This window comes from Procambarus clarkii, chromosome 56 (genome assembly GCF_040958095.1).
Source record: "Procambarus clarkii isolate CNS0578487 chromosome 56, FALCON_Pclarkii_2.0, whole genome shotgun sequence".
Taxonomy (NCBI): domain Eukaryota; kingdom Metazoa; phylum Arthropoda; class Malacostraca; order Decapoda; family Cambaridae; genus Procambarus; species Procambarus clarkii.
Window position 1 is genome coordinate 23,644,766 of NC_091205.1, and position 14,910 is coordinate 23,659,675.

A 14,910-nucleotide genomic window follows, 5' to 3' on the forward strand; every position below is an offset into this window, starting at 1 on the left:
TAGATTCAGCTACTCGAAACAAAAGTTGCAAGTAGCACGGGCTATGGTGAGTCCGTAGTGAACTTACCTGGCACAGGAGCGAGGCTGTAACTGCGCCAGCAGTGATGATCCCTTGCTAAAGCCTTCTGCTCTTCACGGGAAATAGGAGAACTACCTGAAATTTGAAAAGTGGTTAATGTGGTGGATTACCTATTAGCGACACCGGCATCTATACAATATAGGCCGGTGACGCTAATAGGTATTCCTTGTAAGATGTTATAGAGACTGGTTAAAACAAGGATCGTAGAACACTTAGAATGTAAATTTTATTTCAAATCATCAGTTGGAATCAACATGGATTCAGCAAACGAAAATCCTGCTTAGCCAATTTATTAAGCGTTCTGTCCGAAGATGGCAACAGTCATACAGGGATGAGAGGGTTGGGTAGACTGCATTTTCCTGGATTGCCAGAAAGCTTTTGACACTGTTCCTCACAAGCGACTCTTATGGAAGTATAAAAAAACATGGTGGTATATTGGAAAGAGTAATAAAGTGGGTGAAAAGTACTTTTTATGAAGAAGGCAGAGTCATAGTAAGAGGAGAACTATAGGAATGGAAGGAATAAATAAATAAGAATTTTATTCAGATCAATATCCGAATATGATTTTTATTCAGATATTGGGTTACAGTATTATTTTCTGCATTTAATAACCTAATAGCGTTTTTGCTTCACTCAATAACCTGTTATTGATTTTCTTTAAATGTCGTAATACTATTTTCTTCGCTAAACAGCCCAATAACAATTTATTTATTAAACTGCCTAATGATTTTCCTGAACCTTTTTTTATTTAAGCTTTGTTATTTTTTTTATTAATATTCTCAGAGCAGTGAAAAAAACACTTAATAAACCTTTATATTATTATTAATATTATTATTATTATTATTATTATTATTATTATTATTATTATTATGTAAAAATACATTCATTTGATACAAGACACAGCTTAGAATTCATAGATAATATATTAACATAACTTAAAGCCACTAATGAGTTGGTTATGGTGCACCTTGACAGAGGTGACCCCAATGGCCAGTACTGGATGGGCGCCGTTCGTGACCCCGAAGACATTAACAACTGGAAGTGGATTAACGGTCATGACGTCACAGTCTCCTTCTGGAACCTGCCTGGCGGGAACGAGAACTGTGCGAGGTTCGACGGCACCAAGGGCTGGCTCTGGTCCGACACCAACTGCAACTTCGACCTCAACTTCATCTGTCAACACCGTGAGTCACAGGGTCCGCTGCGCCGCGACGGTCTTCACGGGTTTTTTTGAACTAAATAGACCAGTCGCGGAGCGCATAAACTCCGTTGGCGACTTGTGGAGAAACTTCATTATTTCTGAAGTAGCATTTTAATTGTTTAGAAGTTATAAGATAAATTTGTTTATAGTTAATGCCAATCTGTTATAATGTTAAAATAGATTTCTACAACGTAATGAATTAAGAAAAGTTGAGGTGTTTGAAGGAGAAGGTGCCACCAGGCCCCGTTAACATTCCCACAGTTGCCTCTCTGACCTGCGCAGGTTAGCTCTCGTAAGCTGTTACTTCCTCTCTCATAACTTGTTTCTTTCCTCACTGTCTTATGCTGCATCCTCTCTAACCCTCTGTTGCCTCCCACTCGCTCTTACTTTGCATTGCCTCCTCTGCCACCTTCCCTTTCGTTACCACCTCAACTGGCGAGAAGGAGCAACACAACAGGAGCTGTTGTTGTTGTTTTAGATTCAGCTACTCGGAACAAAACGTTCCAAGTAGCACGGGCTGTGGTGAGCCCGTCCTGGACTTACCTAGCACATTGAAATTGAAATAAGTTTATTGAGGTAAAATAGACACAAAGGGATGAGGTAGCTCAAGCTATTCTCACCCCGTTCAGTACATCGTGTTAATACATACATAGACACACACCACAAGCAATAACCGTATTACCGAACATTCTGAGAGATAAACATATACATTTCCTTACCTGGCACATGAACGGGGCTGTAACTGAGCAGCAGCTTTTTACATAATCCTTTCAATCTGTGTTCCGCCCATTTCCGTATTATCCACCAAGCTCCTATATGACCTTTGCCCCACAGGGCCCCAAACATGCGGCAAGCCGGAGCAGCCGCCCAATTCGACGATGGTGGCGGCCAACTACAACGTGGGCACAGATGTGGAGTACCGCTGCGACCCTGGCCATGTCCTGGTGGGACCCTCCCAGCGCTCCTGCCTCAACTCCGGCTTCTTCAACGAGTTTCCTCCTACTTGTAGATGTGAGATTTATTATGGCGTCTTGTATGGCTTCGGTCTGGGAACACTCAATTCGTTTAGAATAACCCAAGCCTATTATTGTATTAATAATACATGTTATTCCGAGAATACATTGTGTCAGAGAGAAGCTGTCACGGGTCTAGTAGAACATATATAACCTCGGAAAACTGAAATTACTGTATAATACACAACAGGGAAGGACGGAGGGAATTATCAGGAGAGGGGGCCAGTCCATTACGACTATATAGCTACATAACAGGGAGAATCACATCATCATTGCTGAAATGGATTGCATTTTAGAGATGTACACATGAGTGACTGAGGCTTGGGTTACTGTTGCTAACTGAGGTTGTTCCCCCGGCAGACCTGGAGTGCGGAGCGCCGGCGCCCATCCGCAACGGCACCTACACCCTGGTCAACGCTACCCGCTACTACATGAGCGTGGTGAGGTACGAGTGCAAGCCGGGCTTCGTTCTCATTGGCAGACCGGACCTCATCTGCGACATCGACGAGCGCTGGAACGGGCCTCCGCCCAGCTGTGAACGTAAGTATTGCTCGTCAATTATGGACGCTTCAAACGTCTTGGGGCCCCGTTCAGATCTTCACGTTCTGTCAACCTCTATATAAAGAATATGTAACATTTTAATACAAAGACGTTTTTACTCTTTAGTGAGGGCTAACTGATCTGTCCTTCATACAGGATGTCTGACATCACTTATGGCAACACAACTCGCTTTTAATAAGCTAACAAAAACTCAAAAGGATTTAGTTATAAGGAACACTTGATTTCCATTTATTTTTATTCTTCAACATCTATTTTGATTTACCTTTTTTATCCAATATATTTTAAATACGAATAATTACTAATTTGTACACATTTCGTGTTCATGATAAATTTATTTTTGTCTTCATAAGATTATATTATATATGATAAAAACTCACACTTGTGTATTTGTGAAATTTATATAAGGAATTTACACCTAATCTTTCGCATTCTCCTGAGTGCTTTACCAACGTCTGAGTGTGTGATTAGGACGAAACTTACATCTTAAGGGGGCATATTAACTTAAAACGTTATAAATTAAGTTCTTCAATTTGCTTATAAATTTATTTATGAAATGGTTATAGAAAGGGCTGCAACTGGTCCAAGTTTCACCATCACACCCTAAACAGAAAAGGAGAAAAAAAATACACAACGTATTATGCAACGAATGTTCAACATTCTCAAATAATCTCAGGGAACACATGTGTCAACTAAAATGTCTACTATGTGCTGTAGAAGCACAAACTCTTGTAATAATTGTAATATGTATGTGCAATATATTTATATGTAAAATTTTTTTTTTTCTTTTTTTTTTTTCTTTTTTTTTGCCAATTTTTTTTTCGTTTGTTATCAAGGGATTTGCATGAAACTTGCACAACTTGCTCAATGGATGCCTATCTGCAAGGGTACCAATTATGAACGAAATCTGTCGAAGTCAAGCTCAGCTACAGGTGGCCGAACTTGGATCTTTATTTTACTCTGGAAAGTAATTTACACCTTCAAAGTACTTCAGAGCTTTCATTTATTAATCAGTTTACATGCAAATTACACCTTATATGTAGAGTTTGTGCTTCTACAAACCTATTTAAACATTTTAGTCCAAAGTCCATTTGTTGATTTTATAAAAATTTATAAACATCATATATTGCATATTTTTGGAAGGGTAACTTTGAATAATTATATTATTGCACTAAACACTTTTTTGATAAAACTGATCACTACAATCCTTTATTATGTGCTACATTTAATATCTGAGTGTTATAGAAATGATTTTAGTTGACACATGTGTTCCCTGAAATTATTTGAAAATGTTGAAAATTCGTTGCATAATACGTTGTGTATTTTTTTCTCCTTTTCTGTTTAGGGTGTGATGCTGAAACTTGGACCAGTTGCAGCCCTTTCTATAACCATTTCATAAATAAATTTATAAGCAAATTGAACAACTTTTAATTTATAACGTTTTAAGTTAATATGACCCCTTTTAATGTCTAATCTAACATCTCAATGGATTAGACGTTGAGATGTAAGTCTCATTCTAATCACACACTCAGATCTTGACAAAGCACTCAGGAGAGTGTGAAAGACTTGGTATAAATTCCTTACATAAATTTCACACATACACAAGTGTGAGTTTGTATTCTATATTATTTTATCTGTGAGGAGACATTAGCATTACTAGTTATATTATATCTTCGATCACTGTACTTGGTCGTGTAGCTGGGCTGACTGCCAGCTCCCACCCAATGTATCTTCAGTGATTAAATTAATTTTTACACATCAAAATGCATCTCTTATTTCTCTATTTTCTTGCTTCGCTTATTCTTATATTCTGTATTTCTGTTTATACAATATATATATATATATATATATATATATATATATATATATATATATATATATATATATATATATATATATATATATATATATATATATATATAATCTTGATTACGTTAATGGGTCTTGTCAATTTGCTACCTTGAATGAATACTTCTTTTGACTAGTCTTTATTGCTATACATGCCATGTATAGCAATATACATGCCATGTAAAGGCTTATGCATCATAATCTTATTTTGTGTGAAGCACAAGATAATTACTTTAACAAAATTATACATCTTAATTGTGGACTAATCTCACACCTTCCCACCACACAGCAACATTAAACAATAGCATAGTGTGACCTGCCTTACCGCTCCTGTACTTTGATCTCTTGTCTCTTAACTGTATCGGGGTGGATGTGTTACAGCCGTGACCTGTGACGCCCCTCCTCCCCTCGTCCACGGCTCCTCCAACTTCTCCTCCCCTACCGTCACCGTCGGCGTCTCCGTCGTGTACTCCTGTGACGACGACCACACGCTGGTGGGGCCTCGTCTCATCACCTGCACCTCTGAGGGCGTCTTCGACCAGGAGCCCCCTCGCTGCCAAGGTAAAGGCAGGGCCTTGACACCCTCGGAAGGGAGAGTACTTCCTGCCTGGCAGTCTGGGCTCTGGTAGTGCCACTAGCAACCCGTCATGATGGAAGGACAAGGGGGAGGGGAGGGTTCGTGCCTAGTTAATCTTCCCTCTTTTTATACGCTAAACCAACCCTCCCAGGGGAAAAATGATAGTGGTTTAGGGAAATTAAAATCGCAAAAATATTGACGGTTCACGGGCCTTGTGGTTTTGGGTTCTGGTAGGTTGAGTGGTTTGCTCTATGAACCATTGGTCGGTGGTGCTCTGTGAACCACTGGTCGCTGGTGCTCTATGAACCATTGGTCGGTGGTGCTCTGTGAACCACTGGTCGCTGGTGCTCTGTGAACCACTGGTCGCTGGTGCTCTGTGAACCACTGGTCGCTGGTGCTCTATGAACCATTGGTCGCTGGTGCTCTGTGAACCACTGGTCGCTGGTGCTCTGTGAACCACTGGTCGCTGGTGCTCTATGAACCACAGGTCGCTGGTGCTCTATGAACCATTGGTTCATAGAGCATACTTTTTTCATACTTTTTTTGCCTTTCTTCGTTATCTTAAGTAATTAAATTTTATGTTTAAAGATCTGACTGAAAGCTCTGTATATCTGACCACGGCTCTATACACGTGACCACGGCTCTATACACCTGACCACGGCTCTATACACCTGACCACGGCTTTATATACCTGATCACGGCTCTATACTCCTGACCACGGCTCTATACAGCTGACCACGGCTCTATACACCTGATCACGGCTCTATACACCTGACCACGGCTCTATATACTTGACCACGGCTCTATACACTTGACCACGGCTCTATATACCTGACCACGGCTCTATACACCTGACCACGGCTCTACACCTGACCACGATTCTATACACCTGACCACGGCTCTATACTCCTGACCACGGCTCTATACACCTGACCACGGCTCTATATACCTGACCACGGCTCTATACACCTGACCATGACTGGTATAAACGATTACTACCTCAAGGATCTTATTGAAGAACTTCTGTCAGCTCTTTAAAGACTCGTGTGTGTGTGTGTGTGTGTGTGTGTGTGTGTGTGTGTGTGTGTGTGTGTGTGTGTGTGTGTGTGTGTGTGTGCCAGTGGTTATATTAAATATACATATTATATATATATATATATATATATATATATATATATATATATATATATATATATATATATATATATATATCGCTACTGACTCTTGAACTAGAATTAAAAATCCTTATTTAAAATTGCTAATTCCTGCTTGTCTGATCCCCCTTGGTACAGTGGACGAGGCAGTCAAACCAGACCTGACGGAGAACAGGAGACCAAACCACCCGCGCAGACCCAATCGGCCCCGCGGAGACCAGCAGCGGCCACGGCCTCCATACCTGGCCGACGAGGAGGACAATTACGTGGAGGCCAGCAACCCGGGTCTGGCCACCGTCTTACCCTCCCTGGAGGCCGGTCAGGACAACAGTATCAACAACATCAATGATGACAGGAGTCAGAGTGTTGATGGTCCCAGTTACGACTTGAAAGAGGAAGGCGGCGGCAAGGCGACGGAGAAGCTGCATCTTGGTAAGTTGGTGTGGTGAGCGGGGCGGTGTTGACTTCGACATTGGCTTCAACGGGAACCTAATGGTTATTGTCGTATAGACGTGTGTCGGCCTGGATGACACACATTAGGTTCGAGAGAGAACCCGTACCTATCACATTAGGTTCCACAGAGAACCCCTACCTAACACATTAGGTTCCACAGAGAACCCCTACCTAACACATTAGGTTCCACAGAGAACCCCTGCCTAACACATTAGGTTCCACAGAGAACCCCTACCTAACACATTAGGTTTGATAGGGGTTAAATTACCAAATAGACGAGTAAAAACAGTAGGGTTAATACATTATTAACTCATACCTTTGAATAAAATATTACAAGATTATTTATTGCCTATTTCTATATACTAAAAAACATAAAGATAAAAAAAATATTTCTATATACTAATCACTTTTGTAATGATTTTGTTAATATAATTATTTTTCATAAAGTTGTTAACGAAAAAACAATTTATTATATTTTATGATTCATTAACAATGGAAAAAAATACGTTTCAGTTGAATAACATTAATTCTAATTGTCTCCTAATCTAATGTAGAACTTTGATGCAAAACCTAACCCTGCATCTCCCTCATGCTGGCTCTCCCTCACCCATGGGAGGTAGAAATAGCCTAAGCTACTCTATCCCTTTGAGATGTATTTCTTTCTTGTCTCAATAAACATACATGAACTTGATCCCTCACCCAACGGGCCTCTCACCCTAAGGCCTCCCCTCACCCTATCGTCACCTCACCCTACGTTTCCCTCATTCTGCTGTACCCGCAGGTGGAATCATCGCTCTGGGAGTGTTTGGTGGGTTTGTCTTCCTGGCGGCAGTGATTACCACCATCGTCATCTTGGTTAGAAGGTAAGTACCCGCACCCAACTGATCTATTCACCGTACCCGCACAATTGGTCTACTTTGAGCACCCACACGCTAGTTGCATCGTCATGTCCTCGCTAGCCAGTGGCGTGGTGCAGTGGATGATGTGCCCATCACTCGATCAGACAGGTTAAGCACCGTCGGGTCTAGCCTGCAATTGAATGGATGACCGCGCGGACAGCCTCGCCCTTGGCTAGGGGGGACCTCCATAACCTTGTTTAGTTTGCTATCTCTTACAAAGATATACCACTATGCCCGCACTCTACATTCATATGATAGTCTCGGTATCCAGTAGATGCATAATGTATCCACACGATAGCCTCATTATCTAAGAGATTAACACTATAGTCCACGCGATAGCCTCATTATCTAAGAGATTCACATTGTACCCCACGCGATAGCCTACTACGCAGTATATTAAAACTGTATCCACTCTACACCTACCTTATATCCACACTGCTCAAGAGATTCACACTGTACCCTCACCGTATGTATGAAATATTAACCAGCTCTCTACAACACGGCCTGGGTATTATTATCCATGTAGTTCAGCGACTGTTCAGCCTGCATACACAAATTTGAATAAACCTTTGTTCATTTGTTTTAGTAAATTTATGGACCAAAATTGTTGTTTGCTTCGCATTAACTGCTCTAATTCGTTAGGGATCTTAATCAAAGCTAGTGTTAACATGGGGGAAGAAAGTAATAATGCTTCAGTGTTGCCTGCTAGTAATAATAACTGCTTCCTGCATGTTCAAGTTCAGCTGTGTAAGTAGTTACAGCTGGAACATTTTGTTTTATTTCATATTTAATTAGTGCTGTCAGCATTTTTATGTTTGTTTCATTTTAACATTGTAGTGAGAGTTAATTGGACTGTAATAATAAATCCCTTTTCCCCTTGATTGGCTGGTAAATGTGCATGTATTTACCAGTAACCGCTGTGTGTGTAAATAGTCGGTAGCTTATTGAGTTCATCAAGAGAACCTGTACATTCGACTGACGCTTGCTAGAGTTAGCAGGCAACCTGGACTGTGTGTGACCTGCAAGCACCAGCCAGCCTTCACCTCCATTCCTCACCAGTGTCTGGCACTTCCCTTTCGCACACACACGCACGTACACGCACACTCCTCACACTCTTTCTCTTCAGTCTTCCTCTGCCATCCTTGACACTCCTATTTGTTGTATCTGTGCTTATGACTGTCGAATGTGTGTGTTTGTAATTGTTACGTTTATTTTCTGCTATACACAACAGACAAAAGAGCCTTGCATGTTTTTGTTTACTGCTTATACTTTGTTAGGTACACCAGTCAAGTATGTATATATATTTTTTTTCAACTGACTGTAAGAGTTAAGTGCGTATGCTACTACGGTACATATCCTTCACGTGTGTAAGAGGGGTGAGTGTGTGCGTGGGAGGAGGCTGAGGCCCCCTGCTCCTTCGGCCATCCCTGCTGATCCAAGTGCTCTCTCAGTGGGTCGACGCCGCTCGACCAAGAGACGCGGACGTCGACGCCACTACCTGGATCCCGGTGGTACACTCTGCTGGCTCTTCCCTTCCCTGACGTGACGGTGGGCCGGCGGGAGTTGCTCTCGCGTGCCACGCCCAGAGCGGATCATTATTCTAGTCACTAACCCTTCACCCCCGCGCTCCGCCAACTAGAGGTACGCCTACCCAAGAGGCCCACTTCTCCGCTGCTGCCTCTACATCGGGCGCTGCAGCGCTCTCCTCAAGCTCTTCTGCATGTCCCTGCGCCCCTTCGTGATGTTACCGCAGGGCACTCCACCTCCGGGGCCTCAGTGTACGTTCTTCCTGCTCTGTACCTCCTGCACTTCTCTTCACATCCGTCGACTGCTGCCTGATGTAGCCCCTCTATAGCACAAATTTTATGTTATAAGCAATGACACTGACTCGACTAAGGCTCTTGGATTTGGGGACAATTCTTGGACGACTTTCTTTTTTAAGTACCGACTGGCTTTTGTTGTGGGAAAGTTATCATTTCTTAAATATTTTCTCTCTTTTTAAATACTTTTAATCGAAAAAAAACAGCTGTACATCCAATTACTAACCATTACTGAGACTGCAAATAATTGCAGAGGCCATTTAATCTTGTCCATTAAACCATTAATATCTACGTCAGTCGTTTTCTTTGAGTACGTTTAGCCAATGTTCTCGGTAATCTAAGTATTCGTTAATCTTGACAGTCAGGACAAGGCATGCAACAAATGAATTACATCATTAAATATGCCACAATTCACACTATTTTCAAAATTAATAATGTTAGCACGTGTTACAAAGAAAAGAAAACGATGGACCCGAGTCTAGCACATTGTTGCCGCATGTTCTCAATGATGCCATAATGAAGACTTGTAATAAAAATGTTACACATTTTATTTCGGTAAAAAAATTTAAGATTTATAAACTCCTCACAATGTATATACTAATTTAAATGTTTAGGTCTGTATATAAATATCTAATTTGCTTGTAAATATTAATCTAAGCTATTTGTATATATATATCAACAGATTAAGTCGCACCTAAGTGAAATTCTGTATATTGTTATGTATTAAGACAATACCACGTACTGGACTCATGACTCGCTCCCAATCCCTTGTACTACTGCTGCTGCTGCTGTAGTAATTGTTGTAGTATTGTAGCCAACACTAGTGAAATGTTGTATTAATCAGTCCCAACGGGAACACTCTTTGTCATTTGATTGATGCAAGATTCGTCATGTCCTTTCATCTTGTGTTGTTGCTTGTTAATAAACGATGGTGTGTGTGTGTGTGTGTGTGTGTGTGTGTGTGTGTGTGTGTGTGTGTGTGTGTGTGTGTGTGATAGTGAAGTATGAAGTAGCACTTGTGAACATAGCTCGTAATTCGTCAGTTAACTTCCTGGTTTCCTGATGCAGACATAGAGCTTGAATACTTCCCTTGAATTTCTGTCCAGCACCACATTTCACACTCTTCACAAACTTCCCTGGTGATATTGGCTGTTTTATCTCCTGGGGGATCATTTATTAGAAACTGATTGTATGTACAGAGTATTGACAATTTACAAACCACTATCAACAATCTTTGACATGATTTTACCTGAAGTAAACATTGTCCTGACACCATATCACATGTTCTACAGTAAAAGGGTCCTACTCCGGGTTCTATATTTTTCTTTTTCATGCAAGCATCTGTACACACACACACGCTTCATCTTAGTGTTTTAAGTCTTCACTTGTAATTCTGTCGGAAAACATAACTGTGGATGCCAAATGTCACACTGGATGTAGTGTGTAGTGGATGAATGTGTGTTGCGAAATGTGTATCAGGTGATGGTCTTTAATGGGTGATTTCGCGGGACCTGTAGTTGAGTAGTTAGTGGCGGGTTGCCAGCGGGACAATGGTTTCAATAAAGGTTGGTGTCGCTTGGGCTTCAGAGGTGCACTTGTGTAGATGCAATTTCCACCCATCCAGACAATGCTACACAAGACTTCATACACGGTCAGTTGTCTCGTTGAAGTCAATACGTAGCTGAGCTTAACGTCCCCCCTGTACATAATCATTAATAAGTATATGCACGTTTCAAGTCCAAGCCGAGCACTCGTGTTGTGAGGGCTATGCACGTCGTAAAGGCTTGAGTACCTCAGTGTTGTATGCTGCCACCTGTTAACCTCCCCCAGCTCGAGCCCTCACATGTAGATAGCTACTAACACGCTCACTAACTCTAACTTACAGGTCCCGTGAATTGTAAGGTGTAACAGGCCGTAGAGTCATGAGTCCCGTACGTGAGTGTTATAGTGACTCCTATGATGATTGTTGACACTCCGCTTCACTCAGGACGCAGCATGCACCATCCAAGAAGTACATCCGTCGCAACGATGATGGTACCGCCTCCTCCTACGACTCCTCGTCTTCTGACGGCCATGGTCTCAACAAATACTACAAGAGGGCCTGGGAGAACCTGCGTGAAGGCGGCGGCAGTGGAGGAGACCTGGAGAAGAGCGGTCATCCTCGTCTCGCCCGCACGGAGACCCTCGACCAACCAGACTTCAGGTCCACACGCTCAATGGGTCAAGAGGGCCTCCGCGACGGCTCGGAGATGACGGTCAACGACGTGGCAGCCATGTACACCCGCCCGGAGAAGCGCCGTCACCACCACCACCACCACGGACACCGCCACAAGGGAGGACGGGACACAGACCGTGATCACCATGACCGCCATGAGCACCATGACCGCCATGAGCACCATGACCGCTCAGATCGCCAAGAGCGCCCCGATCGCGCTGATCGTCATGATCGCCAAGACCGCGACTGGCGCGACCGCAGGAAGTACTAAGGGCAACCGGCCAAACACTTTGAACTACGTTAACGACACAACCAAACCACGCAGGGGAGGAACCTCGGAAGGAAAGAAGTGGCGGGAAACATTCCCCGCGCTCACAGGCGACCTTCTTGGATATCTCGAATGACATTTGATTCTATTAACAGAAAATTCAGTCTCTCTATTGTCTTGCGACGAAATTAATAAGACAATCCAGTCACGCCAGCAAGTGCCGAAGACATTTTATATAATTATATGCTGTTTGTCCCTGCCGTTCGTGTCATTGTCGGGTATCCGTCTCCAGGTAACTAGAGAACAGTTAACAAATTTCCTTAAGAGTATCGGTGGGTTTGCTTGTGGGTAATTTTGAGTCTTACCTTCAACTTCCATTAGCGTCTCCACAGGTGTTGAAAGGAAATGGAGTGAACCATTTCTCCCTCATTCAAATTCTTATCTATAGGGGGGTCATTTCCTCTTGGAATGGTCTAATGATTGGTATCTTTCTCCACTGGGAAAATCAAGTGGGTAAATCTGTTGTATGCGAGGAGAGTGTAGTGTTCGTCCACCCCTCACTGTACCCAGGTCCAATACTCGGGCATTTCTTATTGTATTACAGCACCAGTATTGCTCACTTCTCTTACTCGAACCAGGTAAAAGTGTGCAGAGTTAAATTATCTGTGTAAGGCATATGAGCCCCTTTCTTTATTTCTAAATGGAAGGTCTCAGATCTGCTCAATATTATTTATTTTCCAGTAAGGTAGAGGCGTTTAGCCAGTGTGTGCGAGTCATTTTGTCTCATCTCACTCCTCCGCGAAGATGCGCATTATCTCATCTGTGATTCAATATTTATTTCCAATGCTTATCTTATCTTATTATGCTTATCTTTTAAGCATATCGTTAAAGACTTGTTCCGTTGGTTAATGCTCATCCATGCTACAGTTTTATCCTAAGTTGATAACGAGGAATTTTATATTACTAGTAATGTATTATTATTATTAGTATTACTAGTAATGTGCTAGTGCCTATATTCACTACGATAAGTAATTAGTAAGTTGTTCCCCTTTAAATTTCCCACTTGCAATTCTTAGCTCTGTTATGGGCTGTAATCGTGGTCGGAGGATTAGCCAACTGTAGCACTATATATATTGTTATTTTGTCCCCGTGGACAAAATCACAGGACATCACATGATGTCACTGATGTATCTACCCAGTGCTGACATCACTTGTTTCGCCTTGTTATTGTTATTATTTAACGTGTGTGTGTATTCTTATTTAATGAGTATCTTTACTTTTCATGAAAGGAAACAGATTTTTTTTCAATTTTGAAAAAGGAATATTGGTTAGGCTCGTCATCCTCCCCATCACCTGCCCAAACTTCAAATGGACAAATTTATAATGTCAAGATCATAATTTTCTGATTCCCCCAAAATAGCCAATACAGTATTTTCAAATTATTGTTACGATAACCCTCCCTAAGGCTATTGGAATGGACAAGCCCATACAAAATGGCAAAATTAATTCTTAGGAATCAATGCAGTCTAATCCTTACTGCCAACATAGTCAAACAAATTTGACACGCGAGGAAGTCAAACAACAAACTCTTATAATCTGCAAACAATGAATTCACTATCGACATTGGAAACGGTTGTATATTCGATCTGCTCAGATGCGATATTAAATTAATTATACTATTGGAGCCTTGACGTGGAAATCTAACGGTTTCTTTGTATAAACTCTTACTTCATCTCTTATCACCGGGCTTGGCCTGTTGTGCCAATCAAGCTTTTACAGTTCTGCTTGTCTTCAATTAGTCAGTCATGAAATATCACCAAACACACTGTTTTAATCCTCAATCACCTTACCTTCATATCATCATCGCCTACATTAATGTAATTTCTCTAAATGTAGTCTTTGGAGGCATTAACTATTTATTATTGTATAATTTGTGCTTCTCTTTATAAATGAATTTGTACGATATCTTTAGGCTTCCAGATAGCCTCTTGCAGGAGCTGAGGTTAATGGAGACATCGTCCCTTAAACATTTGTAAAATCTTAGTTATTAGCCTTAAATGTTTACTTGGAGAATATTGTGTTTATTCATTATCTTATACTGTAATCTGTATTCGTACTTTAGCGAGAAGTGACCAGCAGTAACACTAGCGTGATGTGTAAATGAACGATAATGAAGGAATTACGCTTGTTGTAACTGCACTATGGTAATGTTTGTATAAATGATATGTATGATAAATAATAAAGTTGTATACATAAATTTTATTTTAATCTACTTAACTTAGTTTAACTCAAGATTTAATTATTTTCTTATTTTACTTTTGCTTTAATTCCTAACTTAGGAATGCAAACAGTAAGAAGGAATTATTCAGAATAAAATTGTATTTCCCATTGTCATGATTGGGACAAATGTCACTAATGTTATTACGAGACTGAAGGCGATCTTACTGAACCCTCTTATGTAAATGATCAAAGAAGGTGAAGGAACGACGACGTTTCGGTCCATCCTGGACCAGTCTCAAGTCGATTGTGAATGGTCTTCCCTTCCCGATCCCTTCACCTTCTAGTGTGTGGGGTCTGGTCATCCTACTGTGGTTGATAAACTTTAAACCCAACACCAAACCAAAACCATTTATTGAGAAATAACTAACAATTATCAGAGCCCAAATAAAGGGTCTCATGTCATCACCTTCAATATAAATAATTGCGCAATGTCACACACGAGATAAAAATGTACTTTATTATTTAAAATATGAAACATTTTAGCATTTTCTAATAAAATACTTTCGAGACCTTTAAAGAGAGGAAATTTGAGTATTAGGCAGTTT

General features: G+C 41.2%; 1 protein-coding gene across 5 annotated transcripts in view; it reads left to right on the top strand.

Moving 5' to 3' along the window:
• LOC123770737 (uncharacterized) overlaps positions 1-14,342 on the top strand; it is a 120,355-nt gene extending 106,013 nt beyond the window's left edge. For 2 of the 5 annotated variants that reach the window (XM_069305876.1, XM_069305874.1), the window contains exons 6-12: positions 1,055-1,263; positions 2,115-2,291; positions 2,654-2,833; positions 5,081-5,260; positions 6,569-6,862; positions 7,665-7,746; positions 11,590-14,342. In XM_069305876.1, the coding sequence (XP_069161977.1) occupies positions 1,055-1,263; positions 2,115-2,291; positions 2,654-2,833; positions 5,081-5,260; positions 6,569-6,862; positions 7,665-7,746; positions 11,590-12,088 (1,621 nt within the window). In that variant the 3' untranslated portion in view covers positions 12,089-14,342. Of the gene's footprint in view, positions 1-1,054; positions 1,264-2,114; positions 2,292-2,653; positions 2,834-5,080; positions 5,261-6,568; positions 6,863-7,664; positions 7,747-9,233; positions 9,561-11,487 lie in introns of all 5 variants that reach the window. The other 3 variants (XR_011223056.1, XM_069305878.1, XM_069305875.1) reach the window with 3 other exon arrangements.
• Positions 14,343-14,910: the final 568 nt, after the last annotated feature.